The sequence below is a fragment of the Macaca mulatta genome, chromosome 3, assembly GCF_049350105.2.
Source record: "Macaca mulatta isolate MMU2019108-1 chromosome 3, T2T-MMU8v2.0, whole genome shotgun sequence".
In the NCBI taxonomy this organism is placed as follows: Eukaryota; Metazoa; Chordata; class Mammalia; order Primates; family Cercopithecidae; genus Macaca; species Macaca mulatta.
This window is the reverse complement of record NC_133408.1, coordinates 175,229,798-175,250,637: the sequence shown is the minus strand read 5'-3', so window position 1 is coordinate 175,250,637 and position 20,840 is coordinate 175,229,798. Positions and strand designations below refer to the sequence as shown.

General features: G+C 33.8%; 2 protein-coding genes across 22 annotated transcripts in view; one reads left to right on the top strand and one right to left on the bottom strand.

Annotated features, from left to right (window-relative positions):
• Nucleotides 1-20,840, bottom strand: part of LOC144339977 (uncharacterized) — a 359,243-nt gene that overhangs the window by 258,436 nt on the left and 79,967 nt on the right. The window lies entirely within an intron of this gene.
• Nucleotides 1-20,840, top strand: part of CNOT4 (CCR4-NOT transcription complex subunit 4) — a 144,170-nt gene that overhangs the window by 88,227 nt on the left and 35,103 nt on the right. For 10 of the 21 annotated variants that reach the window (XM_077997461.1, XM_077997452.1, XM_001105713.5 and 7 more), the window contains 5 exons: nt 2,186-2,272; nt 3,012-3,113; nt 3,835-3,960; nt 6,781-6,905; nt 19,189-19,246. In XM_077997461.1, the coding sequence (XP_077853587.1) occupies nt 2,186-2,272; nt 3,012-3,113; nt 3,835-3,960; nt 6,781-6,905; nt 19,189-19,246 (498 nt within the window). Of the gene's footprint in view, nt 1-2,185; nt 2,273-3,011; nt 3,114-3,834; nt 3,961-6,780; nt 6,915-19,188; nt 19,247-20,840 lie in introns of all 21 variants that reach the window. The other 11 variants (XM_077997454.1, XM_077997451.1, XM_015134975.3 and 8 more) reach the window with 2 other exon arrangements.

The window sequence follows — 20,840 nt, the reverse complement described above, 5'->3', positions numbered from 1 at the left end:
AGAAAGTAGTTATAAAAAGACTATTTGTACATTTAAATGCTTGGACACTTCTTCTCTAGAACCTTGCTATTCAAGGTGTGGCCTCTGGGCCAGTAACATTAATATCACTGCAGAGCTTATTAAGCAAACTCTTCAGCCTTGCTTCAGATCTACTGGATCTGAATCTGCATTTTAACTAGATCATCGGAGGATTTATTTACATATTAAGGCTCTAAACTACTATTTTATCCTGTGTAATAAAGAAGTAAGATACTTGCACCTATTTGTAAAATCATGGACTGTGACAGCTACAAATGCAGATTGTTACTGGTGTATGTATTGGGCAACTCAGGTGCCATGAAACATCAATAATGTGATTTTTTCTCAGATAACTCTTAGTAAAATTTTAAACAAAACATGTGTAGTCATCCCCTAATTACATATTATTTGCTTTCCTGTAAACTCAGTGTATGACAAAACTGGGAAAATACTTTGTAATTATGTATAATGTGGAATTTGTTTCTGGCTCAATAAACAGCTTCAGGTATGTCTTGTAGTACATTCAGAAATTGTGCCAGATAATTCTTTGTTGTACGGGGCTAGCCTGAGCCTTGTAAGACATCTCTGGTCCCTGTCCACTGAACAGCAGCAGTCTCTCCCAGTCACTTTAACCGTCTCTCCCAATAAAAGCTTTCACAAATTTCCAGACTGCCCCTTGAGTGCTTCCCTCATTGAGAACTACTGCCATAAACCTATGATGCTGATGCAGTACAACCTGTGACCAGCCTCACTGAACCCTTTGGAGTAGCTGTCTTAGCTATGAGGCTGGTTGTTGAGTTGGTATTCATCCAGCTGGAAGATTGAATACAGTTCCAAACTCCACTAGCCAGAAAGCTTTTTCAAACTCTGCTCTTCTCTCTTTATCAACCCTGAGACTTTGCTACGAATAACCTAAGGGTCATTGTGTTAGCCACTATTACTATCATATCCCTCAGGGGTTTTGGGTGGAAAAAAGATTGAAACTTAGTGTAATTACCTCACCTTCTAATCTGTTAGAATTGGCTACAGGAAACGTAACAGTTACCTTATACTTCCAAGCACCTAAAATAAAATATGGTAAGATTAATTACTTTCTATTAATTAGGTAGAAGACTAAGAATTAATGATACACCAGCCATAGATTTATTCATGAAGCTTTGATTCTATCAAATGCAGAACAGAATAGCTAAATTATAAGTCTGTAAGAATATTATCAAATATGAATGGAAAGAAATACTTTACACACACTTGAATAGGTACATGCAGAAAGCTTTCATTTGAAGAGAGCTTGCTATTTGGAGAGATTGTAGGAACAGTAGGTTTAAAGGTACATTCTAGGAAAACAAAATTTTGAGGTAGTTGCAAATTATGGGAGATGTCTTTTTATCAAGTTACATACTGGTCAGATTAGCCAAGGTTAAGTTTGTAAGAGAAGCTGAAAGAATGCATGTAGTGTTCACAAAGTAAAGGAGATGAGGTACGTAGGGGAAATAACCACCAAGAAGTAACCAGGTAATAAAGAAACATATAAATCTGTTTCCCAAATGTTAAGTACCAGGAAAAGTAGGGAAAAAACCTCATGAGACGGATGAGATTGGTAAAATTGATTGACACAGGAAACTGTATGCACAATGATAAATCATAAAGCATAGAGGGTTGAGTGGGCACTCTTGTTATTTGAAATGTGTAATTTATAAACAATGTTATATACAATAGATTTATGAGTAAAGACTGTCTCTATGTCTGTTCTTTCAATTCTGTCTTTACCTTTAATACATAATTCTGGTCATTGTTTTTGAAGAATTGCTTTCGTATAAGATCATCTCTTAATGGCAGTGTACTTAAGATCTTTGATCTGTTTTGCGTTTAAGAATACTGTACAGGTAAGATCCCATAGATATTGGAGCTGTTAGTAGAACGTAGTAGATAATACCAGTTAGTGAGTCTCAGTTTCTGTTCAGTGGGTCAAGAAAAGAATAGCTTTTAGACTCTTGATTTCCTGTAGATTAGCTATACAAACTGCAATTAGGAGGTAGTGACATTTATTAGAAAACTTTAAAAATTATTATTTTCCTTTTGCTGAAGAGGGATGATGAATGTCTCCATTATAAGGATAAAATTGTTGAAAATGGGGACAGTTTATACCTTATTTCTTCTTCTTTTATAGGTTTTAAAACGACCAGAATATTTTGGGAAGTTTGGTAAAATACATAAAGTTGTCATCAATAATAGCACATCATATGCAGGCTCACAGGTAACTAATTTTAGGGATGTTTGCCTTTGCTCCCTAAGGTCTGTGCTTCACCTGGGCTGTTCCAAAGGAAATGAAACTTTGCTCTCTGATTAGAAAGCTTGAGGGACAAGGACTTAAGCAGTGTAGTGACCTCTGTTGGTGGGGTGGGGGATTTTTTGGTGCTTATTTGACCCTTCTAGGACTTAACAATTAAGAGGGAAATAATAAAACAAACATTTAGTGATGGAGTAAAGGGGAGGGGGAGGTGAGTCTGCTATCAGGCAATGTAATAATTAGATGAGGATTAGATAGTGATTTCTAATCTGTAATATTTTCAGATATTGAAAATAGTATCTTTGTTATGCTGGTGTTATCAGAATGGTTTTCTAGATTGCATTTATTTTTGAGAGAACATAATTTGACATAGTCTTTAAATCTTATTTTTTAATCTAAATTTTAATTTTTTAATAACCTTGACGAGCCTGTCAAATGACTTTTTAAAAAAATAAATGCCAAGCCAAAGTAATATTTTATTCACATATATTACAGTATTCTTAAAACCAGATAAAATTCATTGAGTATTATTACTTTCAAATGAGCTAGTTTAGTGTTTAATCAAAACTGCCACTACTACTACTAATTATTGTCATTAGTAATAGTAGCAGTCAAGGGCTTTAGAATTCCCTAGGTTGCAGTACAATTTTTTTAGTATCGTTTAATTTGAAACTAATAACAGTGGAATGGGATTTTTTCACTTTAGGGTCCAAGTGCCAGTGCTTATGTAACCTATATCCGGTCAGAAGATGCTCTCAGAGCCATACAGTGTGTCAACAATGTGGTAGTAGATGGCAGAACACTTAAGGTAATATAATCCTCTTGATCCTTTTTTTTTTTTTTTAAGGGAGATGAGATAAAATATAGTAAGTAGAGGAGAACTGAGCATTTATATATTAAATTTGACTGTTAATTTGAAGAGTTTCTCTTAGGGTTCCATACCATCTATTATAGCTAATTTGTTTACTGCTGATTTCTGTAGGGTCCTCTTTTACCAGATAGGAATAAACACATTCATTATTAGGGGATAATCTTTTAAAATATTGCATTTTTACATATATTTTATTTTGTGATAATAGAACCATTATTTTCTTCAGAAATAGGTAGTCTTTAAATATATGGACATTGATTCAGGTTTGAGTGAGGAGTCCCACTAAGCAAAGCTTTATGGTTAATGGAAGAAGGATGGCATAATTAGAAAAAGGAATTTGCCTTCTTATGTGTCTAACCACTCATAATGTGGAACAGATTTTTTTGGTCTATCTCCTCTCTTGATATTTGGGGAAGATTTGGGTGTTCAAGTTTTGGAAACCATAGACAGATGTTTCCTTTAGTTTTTCCAAATGAGCCTCATCTATAATAAATCCTGCTAATAATAGTTTAGTTCTCTAGTATTTGCAGCCATATTTTTTGTTTTGTCATGTTTGTGCCTCATTTTAGGTGACCTGAAAACACTAAACATGGAGATTCTTACTGTGTTGTCAGTTCACATTGAGTCTTCTTTTCCTTTACCCCTCTTCCTCTTGCAGGCATCTCTAGGTACAACAAAATACTGCAGTTACTTCTTAAAGAATATGCAGTGTCCAAAACCTGACTGCATGTATCTTCATGAATTGGGGGATGAGGCGGCCAGCTTCACAAAAGAGGAAATGCAGGTAGTAAAGTCATGTGAATTATCGACTTTGCAGAAAAGGGAGTACTTTTTTTTTTATTAGTTAAAATTGCAAAAGCAAAAACTATGGATTTGATTTTGTAAAAACTGATATTACTTTAAAGTAGCATTTTCCAAACAAAGTGTTTAATGGAAGGTGAGTTCTGCAGGATATTGTTACAATAAAAATGTGTCTTTGGTCAACTAAGTTTGAAATGCTAGATTAATGAAGATGAACAGGTTGCTTTAAGACTGCTCAGAGTCCTTAATATGCTAATACATATCCACGAAGGGAATTTACAACCAGAACTTAGTTGACCAGGAAAACACTTTGGGAAATGCTATTTTAAGAGGAATGTCAACAAAATGAAAGCTAAGTGGGATATTGTAATTATTCGTTAAACCAATCTATACTCTTTACAGAGCTTGCTAGAAAATAATACTGTCAAACAGTGCTGATAAACTAATATTATTTTTACAAAATTATTCTCCCCATGGAAGTGTCCACTAAATCAGTATCCTGTAAAGGGTGAATTGAAGGCTTAATATCCTATGTTCTTTTTTACATTTCCTCTTCTCCTGTCTCCTTTCAATTTGTAGTATAAACATGCCTTAACAAGTAAAAATGTTGACCATACGACATATTAAATGAGGATTATACCAAAGCACAATGCTGCACTTCCCTATTGTAGATGAGGACTTCAGATTGTTGCTGTGGACTTTTCAGGAATACTTCTCATTTAGAAGGTGGGGGGCATTCATTGCTACCTTTCATTCTCCAGGTCAAACTAGAGAAAGTCTGGTAGGGGCTCCTTTAAGAAAAGATTGTTAAATGGAGTATTACCTTTTTTGACTTGGAGCTAGTACAGATTAAATCCCATTATAATAAATACATCAGAGTTTTCTTGACAGTATGGTCTTCATGATTCAAAAACAATGTTCAAATAAGATCTATCTGATATTTAATAAGGACAGATGGCTTAACTGATTTCTTAAAAAATGCTTTTTTTGTTTTTTGGATGAAACCTTCTTGAATGAAATCTAAGGTAGAACCATTTCAAACTAAATTTTAATTAGTAGAGGATATACTTTATTCACATTTCCTGTCAATTTCTATCAGAATTTTCAAGTCCCACCCAGTTGATCTCATTTAAAGTAATATTAAACAATAAAATAAAATGTATGGGCAGTCCTTTGGAACTTGTTTGTAATGGGATTTAACCTGTCTTTATGAACTGCCCCTGTAGAGTCATTTTAATATCAAGTTGAGCTCTTTATGGCTTTCTACAGATATTAGTGAAAGCCGTATCTCCTGAAGTATTGATTCCAGAAATAATTTTCAAGACTTTTCGTGTTTTAAAAATGTAAATTTCAAATCTAATGTATTTTTAAAAATAATTTAAAACTTATTTCATAATGTTGTCCTGAATTTATCTTGCTCTTCTGTAGCTGAGTTTAAAATTACTTTAAAAGGGGATTTTTTGTTGTTGTTGTTAAAACACTTTCTTGATGTAGGAAAGAAATTTGAATAAATTTTATGGCAAAAATCAAAAAATCTTTCCTTGTTACTGCATAACTCAAAATTTAGTGTCATAGGAAATATTTATAGGTCCAATTGAAACAAGCAAGTTGCCTCTCAGAACAGGGAACGATGCATTGTGCAGTATATATGACATAATTACGCCCAATTAAATGCAATTGCCCTCACTTGTTATTGTTTTGATTTGTTCCGTTTTGGTTTTGTTGTATAACATCTATTTAGACCATAATTTTTAAAAAGTTAACATCCCTGAAGGTAAGTAAAAATATTCTTCCAGTCTAGATATACATGCAAATAGTAAAACGATACTCAAAGTAATTTCATTATCATTTATTTTTGTGTCTAATTAGCTTCCACAGGCAATCTTTGCCTAATTTTTCCCATAATATTTGTGACATTGCCTTTTGATGTACACCTACCCAGCTAGAGTAAGCATAGCATTCTCTTGTGTATAGAGCAGAGGTTGGCAAACTTTTTCTGTAAAGGCTAGTTAGTAAATATTTTAGGGTTTTTGAGCTGTGTATGTAGTCTCCTGTCACAACTACTTTACTCTGCCTCTGTTGCACTACTATACTCTGCCTCGGTAGCAGAACGACAGCCAAGTAAATGAATAGGCATGACTGTGTTCCAGTAAAACTTTATTTACAAAAACAGGCAACTGGCTGTGAATTGCTGACCCTTGGTCTAGAGTTTAAAATACGTTAATTTTTATTTTACGTTTGATAACCGTAGAAGAAAAGAGAAAGTAAAAACTAATTCATGGAAGTTTTACTTAGTGTCAAGATAATGAAGAATATAGTAAAACTGTTCATCTATGTGTTACTTCAAGTGCTAATCTCCAAATTAAAAAGGAGATTCATGAATTTTGGCTGATTTTTCGGAAAACTCAGTAATGACCTGTTACAAGACTTAATTCTTACATTAAAGACTTGGAAGTAGGTTTAAAGTGGACCTTACACTTTTTGAGCTAGCAAAAATGTTCTCCCCTTAATATGCTTTTCTGTACAATAAATGGGTTGATGAAATGCCTTAATTTATCAGATATATATCATGTAATTTTGTTGGAATGACTTTCATTGATCTAGAAGTTTTGTGATATCCTCACAGGTTTCTCTTACTTGTTTTATTTAAAAATTTATTTAAATTTCATTTATTTAATGTTTTATTTTTAAAAAATCTTATTTGTTTTATTTAGAATATATTTAATAATTCAGAAGATTATTCAGTATTTTATACCAGCCATTTTGTGAATCCCACTGCAGTTTTAATTTATTCTTTCATTAGGCGGGTAAACACCAAGAATATGAACAGAAGCTACTTCAAGAATTATATAAATTAAATCCCAATTTTCTTCAGCTATCTACGGGTTCAGTTGATAAAAATAAGAACAAAGTGACACCACTGCAGAGGTACGATACGTAAGTATTGATACTCATAGTCAGACATCTTACCTTCTTATCAGTTGATCTTCTCTTTTCATTTTAGATCTTTTTCAGGCAAAAGCCTTGTTGACAAGGTCTATCGTTTATGCAGAACTGTTTAGCTGTATGGGAAATGTTGAGTCACAGTTTCTGGGTTTGAATGTTTGCTGCCTACTCTTCCCTGGTAACACTTCAGACTAGCTTTTTGATGGGTTCACCTTTTGCAGTGATTTGCAGACTACTCTGAGCCCAGGGAATACTTTCCTTGTTAAAGAGAAAATTAAGAGATTTTAGGTATTAAAAGGCTCTGATTACCTAATTGAGGTCTCTCTTGATATAATTAGGGGGAGAATACTATAAAAGGGAAAGTGGGTGTTATCTGAAGGAAGCCTTGTGTGTTGGGGACACAAATATTCAAGAATATCTAGTTCCAGGAATCACTAAAGTTATTTAAATCCCGTAAATGAAGGGAGTATCCCACATTAAGAATCTTACTCATCTTAGACCAGTCATCTCCTATCTTCTACCTCATCGTGGTTTTGGGTAAACTAGATTGTGTCAATGCTTAAATAAATTTATAATCTTCAGTTAGAGAGTCTCATTCTGATATGGTGATCTTCATATCTTGGATTATATTTTGTTATGGCCTGTCAGAAAATCATATTAATAAGTATAATAATTTGGGGATTTTATTCTATTCTGAACTTTCGTTAAATTTGATGGGTTAGGATTTTGTTATTTTTTATTTGATAAGTTTAACTTTTATCAAATGAATTTTAAAAGTAAATATTGTAATTAATTTATGTTGATGATCTTTTTTTTAAATTCCAAAGTTAAATTTGTTTGAATGTTGTTTTAATGTCTAGGTGTTAAATATTATAGCCCAGTGTCTATTGGGTGCTAAAATAATGTGAGAACTATTTTCAAATATAGCTAAAAATAACTAAATGGATTATTGTCTGAGTCCATTTCTTCAAAAACACATTCTTGTCTTTAAATTTTGAAGTCTGTGTTTATTCATTTTGATAGTAAAGATTATTTAAATTATTAAAAACCAAATTATACACATAAACATATATGCACATGTGTATGTAAATATAAATAAATATAAAATAGACCACAAAGCAAAATATAAAGTTACTGTATAGCAAACTATGTAAAATTTGTTTATATCAAAGCTAAGAATAAAAGCCAAGTCAAAACGGATCTTTCTGGTTTGACAAGCTTTGATCTTTTCCTTTAATCTTTTGTACCCACCCTTTTCTAACCCTGTATGGTTATTTTATGACAAACCATATGCTATTATTTACCTTACTGGTTGCCATCTCTGTAGTGCTTAGTATAAGAATGAAGTTATTGTAGTAAACAGTGGTTTATTTCAGATACTTTTAACATTTATGCACATCATTGTTTGCATTGAAAATGTTGTCATTCTAATTTAACTCATATTCTGCGTTTTATAGCCCCTGGTGATTTCAGAGCAAAAATTTAAAATTTAGATGATCTCTTTGAAATAACATTTGTTGTCTTCTGAATATAAAACTAATATGTTTTTATTGAAGGAAATATGAAAAATTTATGAAAGCATACAGAATAAAATGAATATTACATATGATCTTAATACCCAGAACTTTTCACTGAAAGTGATTTGTGTATAGCATGCCCTCCAATAATGCCTTTTCATTCAGTGTTGTTTTGTTACAATGTTGATGAGAAAAAAATCAATTCCCAGCGGGGGCCACTGCCTCTGTGGACTTTGCCTGTTCTCCCCATGTCTACGTGGATTTTCTCTAGGCACTCTGGTTTCCTCCCACATCCCAAAGCTGTGCACGTTAAGTGAATTGACATGTCCAAATTATCCCATTGTGAGTGAGTGTGAGTGTTTATGTGTGTGAGGGGACCCTGCCAAGGTTGGTTCCTGCTTTGCCCTCTGATTTGCTAGGATGGGCTCTGGCCACCTACAATCCTGAACCCCAATAAGTAGGTTGAAAGATGAATGCATGAATAAATACAAATTATTGTAAAATATAAATTTGTAAAGTGTTAATGTATTTTCTTATACACTAATTCCTTGCATTGTGTATTTTCTTAGTCTTTTTTCTTCTTGTGAATGCATGTATACCATTATACACAGAGTACCTTGGTTTGTTACATTTGAAAACCTAATACATATTATTATGAATAATTTCCCCATGTCACTAAAACATAATTTTTTATGGCTACATAGTATTTCACTATATGTTCATATTTTAAATTTATTAAGCCAGTCTTCTGCTGTTGTATGTTATGTTGACTTTGTTATTATTTATAACACTGTCATGAGTATCTTTACATATAAATGTTATATGGTTGTAACATATAAATGGTTATAGCTTTGATTGTTCCTGCAAATAGAACTGCTGAGTCAGAGTATGAGAGTACCTATTTCCTTGAATTGGGTATTTTTTTTTTCCTTCTGCATACTTGCCAATTTGATAAACAAAAAAAGCTGTCTCATTTTAACTTGTATTTGATTAACAGAGTGGACTTTTTATGCACAGTGAGTTTATATGTTTCCCATGTTTTATTTGTGTGTTTAAAAGTTTTATATGAGTTATAGAGATATGAACTTCCCCAATCAGTTGATCAATTATTTGTGTTTCAAAATACGTTGAATTTATAAATCAGTTTTGGAAGAATTTATATTCTATGACACTGGGCTGGGCCTGGTGGCACATGCTTGTAATCCCAGAACTTTGTGAGGCTTTGACAGGAGGATCACTTCAGGCCAGGAGTTCGAGAGCAGCCTGGACAACAAAGCAAGACCCCTGTCTCTACAAAAAAACAAAAACAAAACATTGACTTCTCCCAACCATTAGCATAGCATATCTCTCTTGTGCCTTTCAGGAAAGATTTTCTTTTTCCTGTTTTACTGTATTGGATCTCCTACCACCTCTTTCTGTTTGAAAAATCCTTAGGCTAAACAATGCAAAAACAGTGTTAGACTGGTAGCACTAGCAGGTGTTCTTGCCTCATACTTTACTTTTATGGGGATGTCTCTAGTGTTTTATTTACTCTTTAAGGATGATTTTGATCATTTACTTGAGATGGGTATTTTTAATCACACTATGAAATACCTTGTTATTCCTAATTTATTGAGACTTTTTTCCTTTAGATTAGAAATGAATATTGCAATTTACCAAAAGTATCTTTGGCATTTATAACAAGTAGTTAGCTTTTACTGTGTTTAGTCTGTTCTTGCATTCCTATAAAGAAATACTTGAGACTGGATAATTTATAAAGAAGAGAGATTCAATTGGCTCACAGTTCTACAGGCTGTACAAGCATGGTGCTGACATCACTTGGCTTCTGGGCAAAGCAGGAGGCAGGCATATCATATACAGCAAAAGCAAGAGGGAGGGGGTTGTGGGGGAAGGTACCATACACTTTTAAATGACCAGATCTCCTGTGAACTCAGAGCAAGAGCTTACTCATCACCAAGGGGATGGCCCAAGCCATTCATGAGAGGTCCACCCCCACAATTGAAATGCCTCCCACCAGGCCCCACCTCCAACATTGGGGATTATAATTCAACACGAGATTTGGTGGGGACATACATTCAAACTATATTATTTACTTATTTTCGTGATCAGTTATTAATAGATCTGCTAATATTTTATTGGCTTTGCCTTTTATTATAGTCAGGTAGTCTGTAGAGCACATTCATAACTGTGTTGGTAGCAGGAGAATGTCTAGAAGCCACAAGTTGTAAAGGGGGAAACAGGAGGAAAAGAGGAAATATAAAACAAGTAAACTCATTTACTAATTTTGCCCAAAGCCAGTGCTGTAGAACCTCAGCTGGAATCAGAATAAAAAAAATTCCTTGAGAGTCTTGCTGTCACCTAGGCTGGAGCACAGTGATGCGATCATAGCTCACTGCAGCCTTGACCTCCCAGGCTCAAACTATTATCCCACCTCAGCCTTCTGAATAGCTGGGACTACAGGTACACACCACCACACTCAGTTAATTTTTCTCTTTTTTGTAGAGATGGCATTTCACCATGTTGCCCAGGCTGGTCTCAAACTCCTGGGCTCAAGCGATTTGCTCGCCTTGGCCTCCCAAAGTACTGGGATTACAGGTATGAGCCACTGTGCCTGGCCAGAGCAAATTTTGACATAGATGTACATGCTTTGCATAAGTACATGATATAGAAACTTTTTTTTTTTTTTTTTTGCGGGGCGAGGTGGGGAGTGTTTTCTGTTTTAATGCAGTTACCCAAGTTTATTAAGTGACAATTAATGGCCCAAGTTACAGAGAGTAAGCCTTTGGCTGACTGTCAGTCATAGCGAAACGTGTGCTTTGGTCTCCACTTCCACACTGCCATTACCCAGGGTAGGCATACAGAGGCAGTAGGTAGTAGGGATGAATTTTTAGATAAGATTTCTTCTCACAGGAAAGACTTGCCAAATTAGAGTGATGAGCAGTGTAACTCTTTCCTTCCAAGGTCCTACCCAAGAGATGGGTTTCTTCTTCTTCAAGGTAAGTTAAAACTTAAACTTTCTAGGAAAAAAACTCAAAGGTTTCATTTACACATTTCTTGGCATTCCTAGATAGTGGGTAGCAGTTTTACAGAAAGAATTGCAAGAAAGCAAAGCCTGGAACCTTATAGATTGAGACACTAAGCTTAAAATGTGATTTTCTCTTATTTTCAATTAAGCCAGAGTACAAATCTTAAGAGTACCATAGCTATTAATCCTCAGTGAACCCTGACATGGTCCTGACATGGTCCCCGTATACACATATATGTTAGTAAGTGAATTTTTCTATAATATATTTTGCTCCTGTTTCACCTAGTGAGCAGAAAATTCTAAAAAAAGAATTTATCATCTGCTCCCCTTCATTATTATGAATTTGAGAGTGTATCAGTCATAATGAGTTTTGAACTATGTATGTGCTATGAATAAGTTGCTTTGAAATGATGAATACAAGTAATGAGAGTGGGGAAGTGATGAAGCCTTGCAGTAATGATGCTTAAGGACTGGCTATTTTATTATTTTTAAGTTTGGTGCTTTGAAATATCTTCATTTAGATTGAGATGCTATTTAAGTACCAGCTGTGAAAGGAATAGTAACTAGGTAGGCTGCTGTGCCCAAGACAGTGAGCAGGCCTAGTTACAAGAATTGTGGGGTATGCAGATCAGTCAGTGTAAGTGGTTGTGACTTGCTATTGTGGCTGAAACAAGTCATCATTGAGGAAATGGAGATGTTCAGCTTTAGACTTAGGTTGAACGAGGGTGGAATAAAGGTTTTGAGTCTTCTGTGTTCATTTAATATCCTCAGTAGGCCTGTGTGGTATATATTGTTTTCTTACTACAGGTAAAAAAAACCAAGTCTCAAAGAGTTTAAACAGTTTACCAGTATCCCACACAAATAAGCAGTAGGCAAGATTCTGATCAAAGTCTCTGTGACTTTAAAGTCCAAGCTCATCCCTCATTCTCCCACTCTTCAGTCTAGAAGAGGTAAAATTCTTAAGAGCAACTCTTAGTAAAAAGTTTTTAAAACATAAATCAAATTCGCTTAAATGAAACTATGCCATAACTATGTAGTTTGATTTTGAAAATCTCTGGTGCTTGAGGCTTATTACCTGAAGACAGATGTAGTGGATGGATTGTAAATTCCAAGGAATTGATGTTATTTTTAGCAAAACTTTCTCTGAGCCACAGATTGGTGGCAGTAATGGATTAGCTAGAGAAATGGTGAAAGTGAAGCTTCTGTAGGAATTTATCAATTTTTATTACATTTGAGAAGGAGTACACATCTTTTAAAATAAAATTACAGCTATATCCTTACTGAAAATCAAGTATAATCTCTGATAGACTGAAGGTATAGTCAGAGTACCTTATTAATTCAGCAGAACGGGAGTGGTCACCGCATGAATTCTGTTCTCATACCCTGACATTATTTGGTAAAACTCTTGAGATTTAGAAAAGGCATAGTTCATAGATTTGTAGAAAAAAGTCTCAAGCAGAGATTGTTAGATTATGAATAGGCCTCAGGATATTTGTGAACACTGAAATTTTATGTAAAATTTTGCACCTGTGCACATTTTTTGAGAGAGAGGACTGACCTAAAAATAGTTATCAATTAAATATTGGTGTAGAGGGCACTGGTCTGCTGATACCTCTAGATATATTGGAGGTGAATTCAGGAGTGGAATAAAGCAGTGATTCTCAAAATATGGTCAGGTGCCATGAGAAATGGACTAGTAAATTAAGTAGGTGAATTAAAGTTTGCTAAGATTTTATATTTACATTAAAATCAGTGGATTACTAGATTTTTCTGAGTTTATATCTCAGAATCTTCCTTATTTCTCTTAAAAAGTTTTCTTCCTATGTTGTATTTGGCTATATACAGAGTTAGTGCATATGTGCATATACAGTGAAAAACTAGTAAGTGAACTGGGATATCTTGCCCCACCTAACTAGAATATGGTCAAAAAAGAAGTTAGAACCACTTGTCTAAAGCATTTGTTCCAGAGGGTGGGGTGGAATGAGTGTGGGGTTAAAGGGCAGTTAAAGATAGGGTTGTATGTGTATGCGCCCTTATTTACTAGAATAAAAGTAAAGCAAATAAGTGTGTTTAGGTTTAACTTAAATATAAATCTTTTAAAAAGATTAAGTGTATTACTGAAATACAGGATTTATGAATAAGTGGAGACTTGCTGTTTTTGAAAGGTTACCACATTTTGTGATGTGTTTAGGATAGTAGATGTCCATATTTTGACCTTATTATTAAAAACAAGTTCTTTGTACTTAATAGTTACCAAAACATTTATTTTCATTTGTGTTAAGTAGATCATGGGATTATGAGAAAATTCTAATTAAAATCATATTTACACAACTACAATCATTCTAGGTTTAATGAGGTGTATTTTTCGTGCCCTTTTATTTTATTATTTTATTTTTTTATTTATTCTAAAGAGACAGGATCTTGCTGTGTTGCCCAGGCTGGCTTCTAATTCCTGAGGTCAAGTGATCTCCTGCCTCAGCCTCCTGAGTAACTGGGACTATAGGCACGTCGTGCTGCACCCAGCTTCTTATTCTGTTAATAGCTAATTATACCACTTAGATGTGGCCATGTTTTAGTAGCAAAGTAATACTTTAAATGTTAATGTGTATTTGAAGCCTGTGTCAAAGTATATTCTGTAAAGGCAAGTTTTACCTGTTGATAACTTAAATATATCCTTTGTCTTAGCAAGTGTTTAAATATATCTCAGAATTACTTAGGGACTCTGGTAAACGGTAAAATTAAGATAGATTCTTTGAAATGATTATCTGTGGTAGTATTTAATTTAGAAGCAAAATGAATATGTATTTGTGTATACAGTAACATGACTGAAATTTGGAAATGTCTGTTATATTGACTTTTATTCTTATGTAAATTTTATGTTTAAAATGTAAGTAAATTTTATCTTTTGTTTAAAATGCAAGTAAAAATCAGTAAGTCACTTTGACTGTTTTTCTTTTGAATTTGGTAAGCAGAAGAACTAAACCTTCTTTTTTTTAGTCCACCCCGCTCCTTGAAAATGTTTTTTCTTTGATTCTTCTACTATGTAATTGGTTTATGTTGCAAATGTTTTAAAGCAATCATCACCATTAAGGAAGTAGTAAAAGAAAGTAAAATTGAAGCATTGCCTTTGGAGCAAGTTAGAAGAAATCAAAACTTGGCTGAACATTTACAAATCCAAACTGAGACCCAGCTGTGTCAGTGACTACCTGTTTGCAGACAGTTTTGAATTTGATTTCTTTATCTGTAAAACAAAGTATTTAAATTTGATTTTAATGATTTCCTTCTACTTGTGAAATCTAATAATTTGAGAGACTTTGAGGAGTCTTGATGCTTTTTCATTGTGTTCCTCTTCTCTTCCTTTGTTGCAGTGATCATCAAATACCAGATGCCTCAATTTAGACTAATTGAATAGAATTCCCATGATGGAGTCCGGATATATACTTTTTACTTTAAATAAATAAATATGTATATATTTTGTGCATGTACATATTTTAAAAAGCTCTGTTGCACTTATGGGTTAATTTACAAATATTTGCTCCTGAGAAATATGTAATCTCAGCCAGGTGCTGTGGCTCACACCTGAATCCCAGCACTTTGGGAGGCCAAGCCTGGCAGATCACTTGAGGCCAGGAGGTTGAGACCATCCTGGTCAACATGACGAAACCCCGCCTCTACTAAAAATACAAAAATTAGCCAGGCATGGCAGCATACACCTGTAATCTCAGCTACTTGGGAGGCTGAGGCACAAGAATCACTTGCATCTGGGATGTGGAGGTTGCAGTGAGCCAAGATAGTGCTACTGCACTCCAGCCTGGGCAACAGAGCAAGACTCTGTCTCAAAAAAAAAAAAAAAAAAAAAAGATGGAGTCTTACTATGGATTTTTAAAACAATTTAGGACTGAAACTTAAAAAAAAAATTAGTGATATCATTTGTATGAAAATACATGCTTTTGAATTTTTATGTACAGGGATTTATACATACAGCATTGGCTTCTGGGAATATCTTGATCGTGTTATGAGACCGGATTACCTTTTAGTACTTCTTAGTCCCACTTGAATCCTGTACTTTTCAGTGAACTGCATGGTATTTATGGACTTGATTTCTCTTTCTCAGATCATGACAGTTTCATTGTATGAGTGAAGTACAGGTGTAGTCAGTCTTCTCAACTCCTAGCCTTTTCAGAGATGGTTGTCAACCTGTGTTTTTGCCTCTCTCATTCTTTGTTTTAGTTCAGTTTACATTATCTGCTTTTCTTTCCTTCTATCCTTGAGGATAGAATTGGTGTCTTCAATTTTTCAAACACTTTTCTGGCTTTTTCCCTCACTAGGCAACTTCTGCCCCACTGCTTTGTGCTGTACAAATGGTTTTTTTAAAAAAAGTCTCCCATTGAAAATGGAATGAACAACAAAACATTAGCTTCAAAATGCAAGTAATTTTGTTTAGTGCAGTAGAAAGAGGTTGATTTAAGAAAACCTGTAGGTTTTTTGTTTGTTTTTAAATTTAAAAAGCCCTGTGCAGTTTATCTTAGTGCATCCAAATTCTTATATCTGATAACATTGGGACCTGGCAATTTTTGACCAGGGAATAGTCCATTTCATGGAATACTGTCTTCATGAGTAAATCTGGTATTTATTAAAGTTTTTATTTTCTTAGCAGTTACCCTCTTAGCATGATAATGGGTAGGTGGATGCTGAAAGTAAAAGAAATTTATTAATATGACCACAGCTTAAGGAGACTTAGTGCTTAATGAGGAAGGAAGTTCTACAACTGATGCCAGTGGAGTTGTGAGGACTCTGACCTGTTGGTCGTAGTCTCGAGATAACTATTTTCTCTCCAACCATTAGAGAAACAAGGAGTTCACATTTTTTGAAATTTGTAAATATGGTTTTTCTTTCTATTGGGGTTACCCATGTATTTTCAGGGATTCTCCTATCTTTCTTTTATTCTTTTCCACTGATAGTTCCAATTATTAATATAATACCAGGAGTAACTATAATTGACTTTTTATAGCCCACATAGAAAATAAAATAATTTCTAGTTCTATCTTTATTCTTTAAGCTTTTCATTTATTATTCCCTTAATTTGTTATTGTTAAAATAAATTGAGAAGAATATAGTAAAACTAAGTAGAACATACCTTTACTGGTTTCTTGCCATAGTCCTGATTTTTCAGCAGCTATTATCGGATACATAACACAATCTACAAATTTTAAAACATCTTTCATAAAACTTTCCCAGATAAAGCATAAAGTATTATGAATCAGTGCTTAGGAAATTGCAGTTGGGATGGTGGACAAGGTGATATAAGTTATTCTAATTAGTCGTAATCCAGAAACATCCTTAAGATTTATTTTTCATGTAATATTTTCATATGTTGTCCTAGCCGTTAGCAAGACTGACCTCATTTATATTGAAAATTATTATTTAGTGCTCTTATGGAAGCACTAAATTGGGTGGTGGCTGGGAAGATGAACCAAGATCCAGACACTAGAAATTGTCCTTTGTTTTAGCCTTTTGTTTCTATTATTACCTCTTTCTCTCAGCTTGAAGCCCTTATTACCATAGTGTAAGTATAGTGCAAGTTTATCTCGGATTATCGCTATTATGTTCTGCCACCGAATTAATCTTTCTAAAACACTGCTTATTTAGGTCATTTCTGTGGCCTCTGGAGCCTAACCTGTGTTTACCTTTCTGTCCTTACCTTCCATTATTATTCCAGCTATCCCATTTGTCAGCTAGACTAAATATTTAGCTCTCCCAACACTGTCTCCGACATTTTGACCCTTGACACAGGAGGTATTCCTGCCTTTAATGCTGTTCTTTCCCCTTTCCCCCGTTCTTCTCCTGCTGGGTAAATCTTTTTAAGGACCTACTTAAATTTGAACTCCCCTAGGAAACTTTCCCTAGTTGCCCTACTTGTAGTAGCTTTGCTTTCTTCTAAAGATTGATGGCATTTTTGTTTGTTTGTTTAAACAATTCATTTGATAGCAAGAACTGGCTGATGTTTGTTTGTACTTACCTTCTTTGTGCACTTATCTTCTTTCCCCCCAATACTTCTAAACTTAGTGGGCTCAGGGCTATATCTTTAAACTGTTTGCATTACCCACATTACTTAATATTCATTGATTTATTGCTATTTTATGAATAGTAAGTAAAAATGCTCTTCAAGTAAATTTCAAATCTGTTTGCTTATGATCAAGAACATCTGGCATTGTCTGCAGAAGATGCACCTGGGATTCAGATTGGGTACTAGCCCTTGTTAGATTTTTTTTTTTAGAGCAATTAAATATGGTACCAGTAAGTTATCTATTTGAAAGGGGACTCCGTATATATTTTCAGGGAATAAAATAATTTTAAGAAATTTGGAATCTTAATTTTTTTCCTCTAACACAGTATCAGAACAACACATTTGAGTAACGATAGTCATGTACTGCATAACAGTGTTTTGTTTTGGTCAACAGTGGATGGACCACATATACAATGATGGTTCTATATAATTATAAATAACTTTTTCACTGTACCTTTTCTATTTTTAGATATATTTAGATACACAAATGCTTACCCTTATGTTACATTGCCTACAGTGTTCAAAACAGTAACATGCTGTACAGGTTGGCAGTGTAGGAGCACTAGGCACTATATAGCCTCGGTGTATAGTAGACCATGCCATCTAGGTTTATGTGAGTGCACACTTTAATGTTTCCACAATGACAAAATCACCTGTCAATGCATGTCTCAAAATGTATCCCATCATTAAGCAACACATGACTATTTTTGTTCATGTGCTGAGTCAAAGTTAGTTATAGGAATGATATCAGTACACTGTTGCAGCACAAAGTTATAGAGATTTTGTCTTTAAGTCAGACAAGATAAAATGGATTTGAAGTCAGTGATTCTCTTACTTTATCATGGTGCTACATTTTCTCTATATGAAAATAAAATGTTAATGTTTTTGTTTGAATCAGTAGTTTGCCCAAAAGTGTTTCTTTTGTCTCATTTGACATGCCTTCTCTAGGGTTATGATTAGTGTATAGATATATTAAAATAAAACATTGCTCTTAAAAACCTATAGAGAATATTTAAATAACTTTTATGCCCTCTGTCAAACACCTGGAAAAATGTCAGTATTATTTCAAAAGCTGAAATGGGGACTATGTTTATCACATGCACAAAAATAAATGGTAGATTAGACTTTTGATCTATTGTAAGCAGTACCTTTTTTCCCCTATAAGCTATTGTTTTACTGATTGTTGTTGGAGACTCTAATTAGAATGTAAGTTCCTTAAGGGTAGAGATTTTATACAGGTTGAGTATCCCTAGTTCAAAATTCTTGGGAACAGAAGTGTTTTGGATTTCAGATATTTTTTCTTTTGGATTTTGGGATACTTGCATTATACTTATTGGGTGAACACCCCGAATCTGAGAATCTGAAATCTGAAATGCTCTAGTGACCAATTTTCTTTGAGTGTCACGTCAGCGTGCAATAAGCTTCAAATTTTGAAGCAGTTCGGATTTTGGATTTTCGGATTTGGGATGCTCAACCTGTACTTCTTTGTGTCCTCAACATTTAATCAGTGTTTTACTTCCCAGTACCTCAGTAAACATTTGTTGAGATGGTAAAGTGTCTGGTTAGTTTTTTTTTTTTTTGGCTTTTGAGGAGTTTGTTTTTATTGTAGGAGAAGGACTTTATTCTGATTTTATTCGATTTGTTTTCTTTTTACAGCCCCATTGACAAACCTTCAGATTCTCTCAGTATAGGGAATGGTGATAATTCCCAGCAGGTAAGATTTGAATACAGTATCACTTGATTTATTTGCCATACTCCGAAAGCAAGGTATTCCATGCAGGTGAATTTTCTAAAAATACTTTACTGACACAATTTAAAAACACTTTTGATGTTCATCTTTATTAATCATATTATAATTAGCCTTTTTCCCCCAGAATATGTAGAGCACAGCTTAACACTTTTTTAATGACTCAGAATTATCATTATGACCAGATATTATTATCTTTAGAGTCTGCTAACGTTATTGGTCTTCTTGACCCTGTGCCAAATGGTCCCAGGCTAGCATGCCTTCTGAGTTCTTGCTTTTAAGAATTGTATTCCTACACTACATAGTCCCCTTGCCCCTTGCTGTCTACTTTAATTTTCTTTTTCAGTCAAGTGTGTTTGTTCCTAACAGTTTCCCTTCTTATTTCCCCCAAATGACTTTCAGCTTTGAAATGATAAGCCAGATAAGCTGTTCAAAGTTGAATCTACTGTGAAACTGAGTGGAGTGCTGACCATTAGAGCATGCTTTATGTCACCTTGTCTTGTTGCTCAGGGACCTTTTTTTTTTTGCTAGTTTTTCACTCCTTGAGTTTCTATACATCTTCTTACATTGGTAAAATAAATGTAATTTAGTCCCTTCCATAAAGAATAGCCAGTCCTCCACAGTATTTGTGAAAAACTTAGAGATCTAAAATATAATGCTTTTCCAAATGTTTTCCTGACACATTTTGTAAAAGAATGTGGAAATCTGTATGTCCCCTTGTATATTTTAGTTGCACATTAACTTTTTTTACGGCTTAAAAGTAGTTGCAAAGGATGTAATTTCCAGCATATTAGAAATACTGATATCTGAGAAATTTAATGTTTTGATATCCCATCATAATGTTTTGATCATAATCATGTTTTATTATCCTGTCATCCATTTAAAAAAATACACATGCTCTCCTTTAACAATCAGACGTTTTACATTTTTTTCTCTGTGAACTAATTTTTCTCTGTTATTATAGAGTTTTATCTTAATGCAGTATAGTTTTTGCTTGAAAAGCATATACTTCTCTTAAAAATAGGCATATACATTTTTGAATTGAAATAAAGATGTTTTTGCGGTCACAGACTTCAAATGCCAGTTTTTGTCTTCTGAATTTTATTAGTAGTATTGAGATGACACTTTACATAAATGTAGATTTTAATTTTAAAAACCATGAAACAAGTAGTAATAAATAGTAAAATTATATTGAAAATTCATCTCTTAATGAAGAATAGGGCCATTTTAAAATTGGTTTTTGTGTATCTCTAGGTGAATGTTACCTATTGGTAAAAGAGCCAAGTTGCAGCAGCAATCTGGTCATGTTTTTTATTTTTCTAAGATGTGTTGAGATACTTTGTTCATATAAATAGGTAGGTGGAAGGAGGAGTATTATATCAGTATCACTCAAGTCTTTCAATTTCTTCTGAATTAAATACCTAAGAATCATAGAAAGATTTATTATGTAAAATTATTTTTAATGATGTGTTTGGAAACAACTTAGATCTTTCTTTAATTTTCTTGAAAACTAAAATATTGAGAATCACCTAGCATGTAAAATGATCTAGTCCTTACAGTC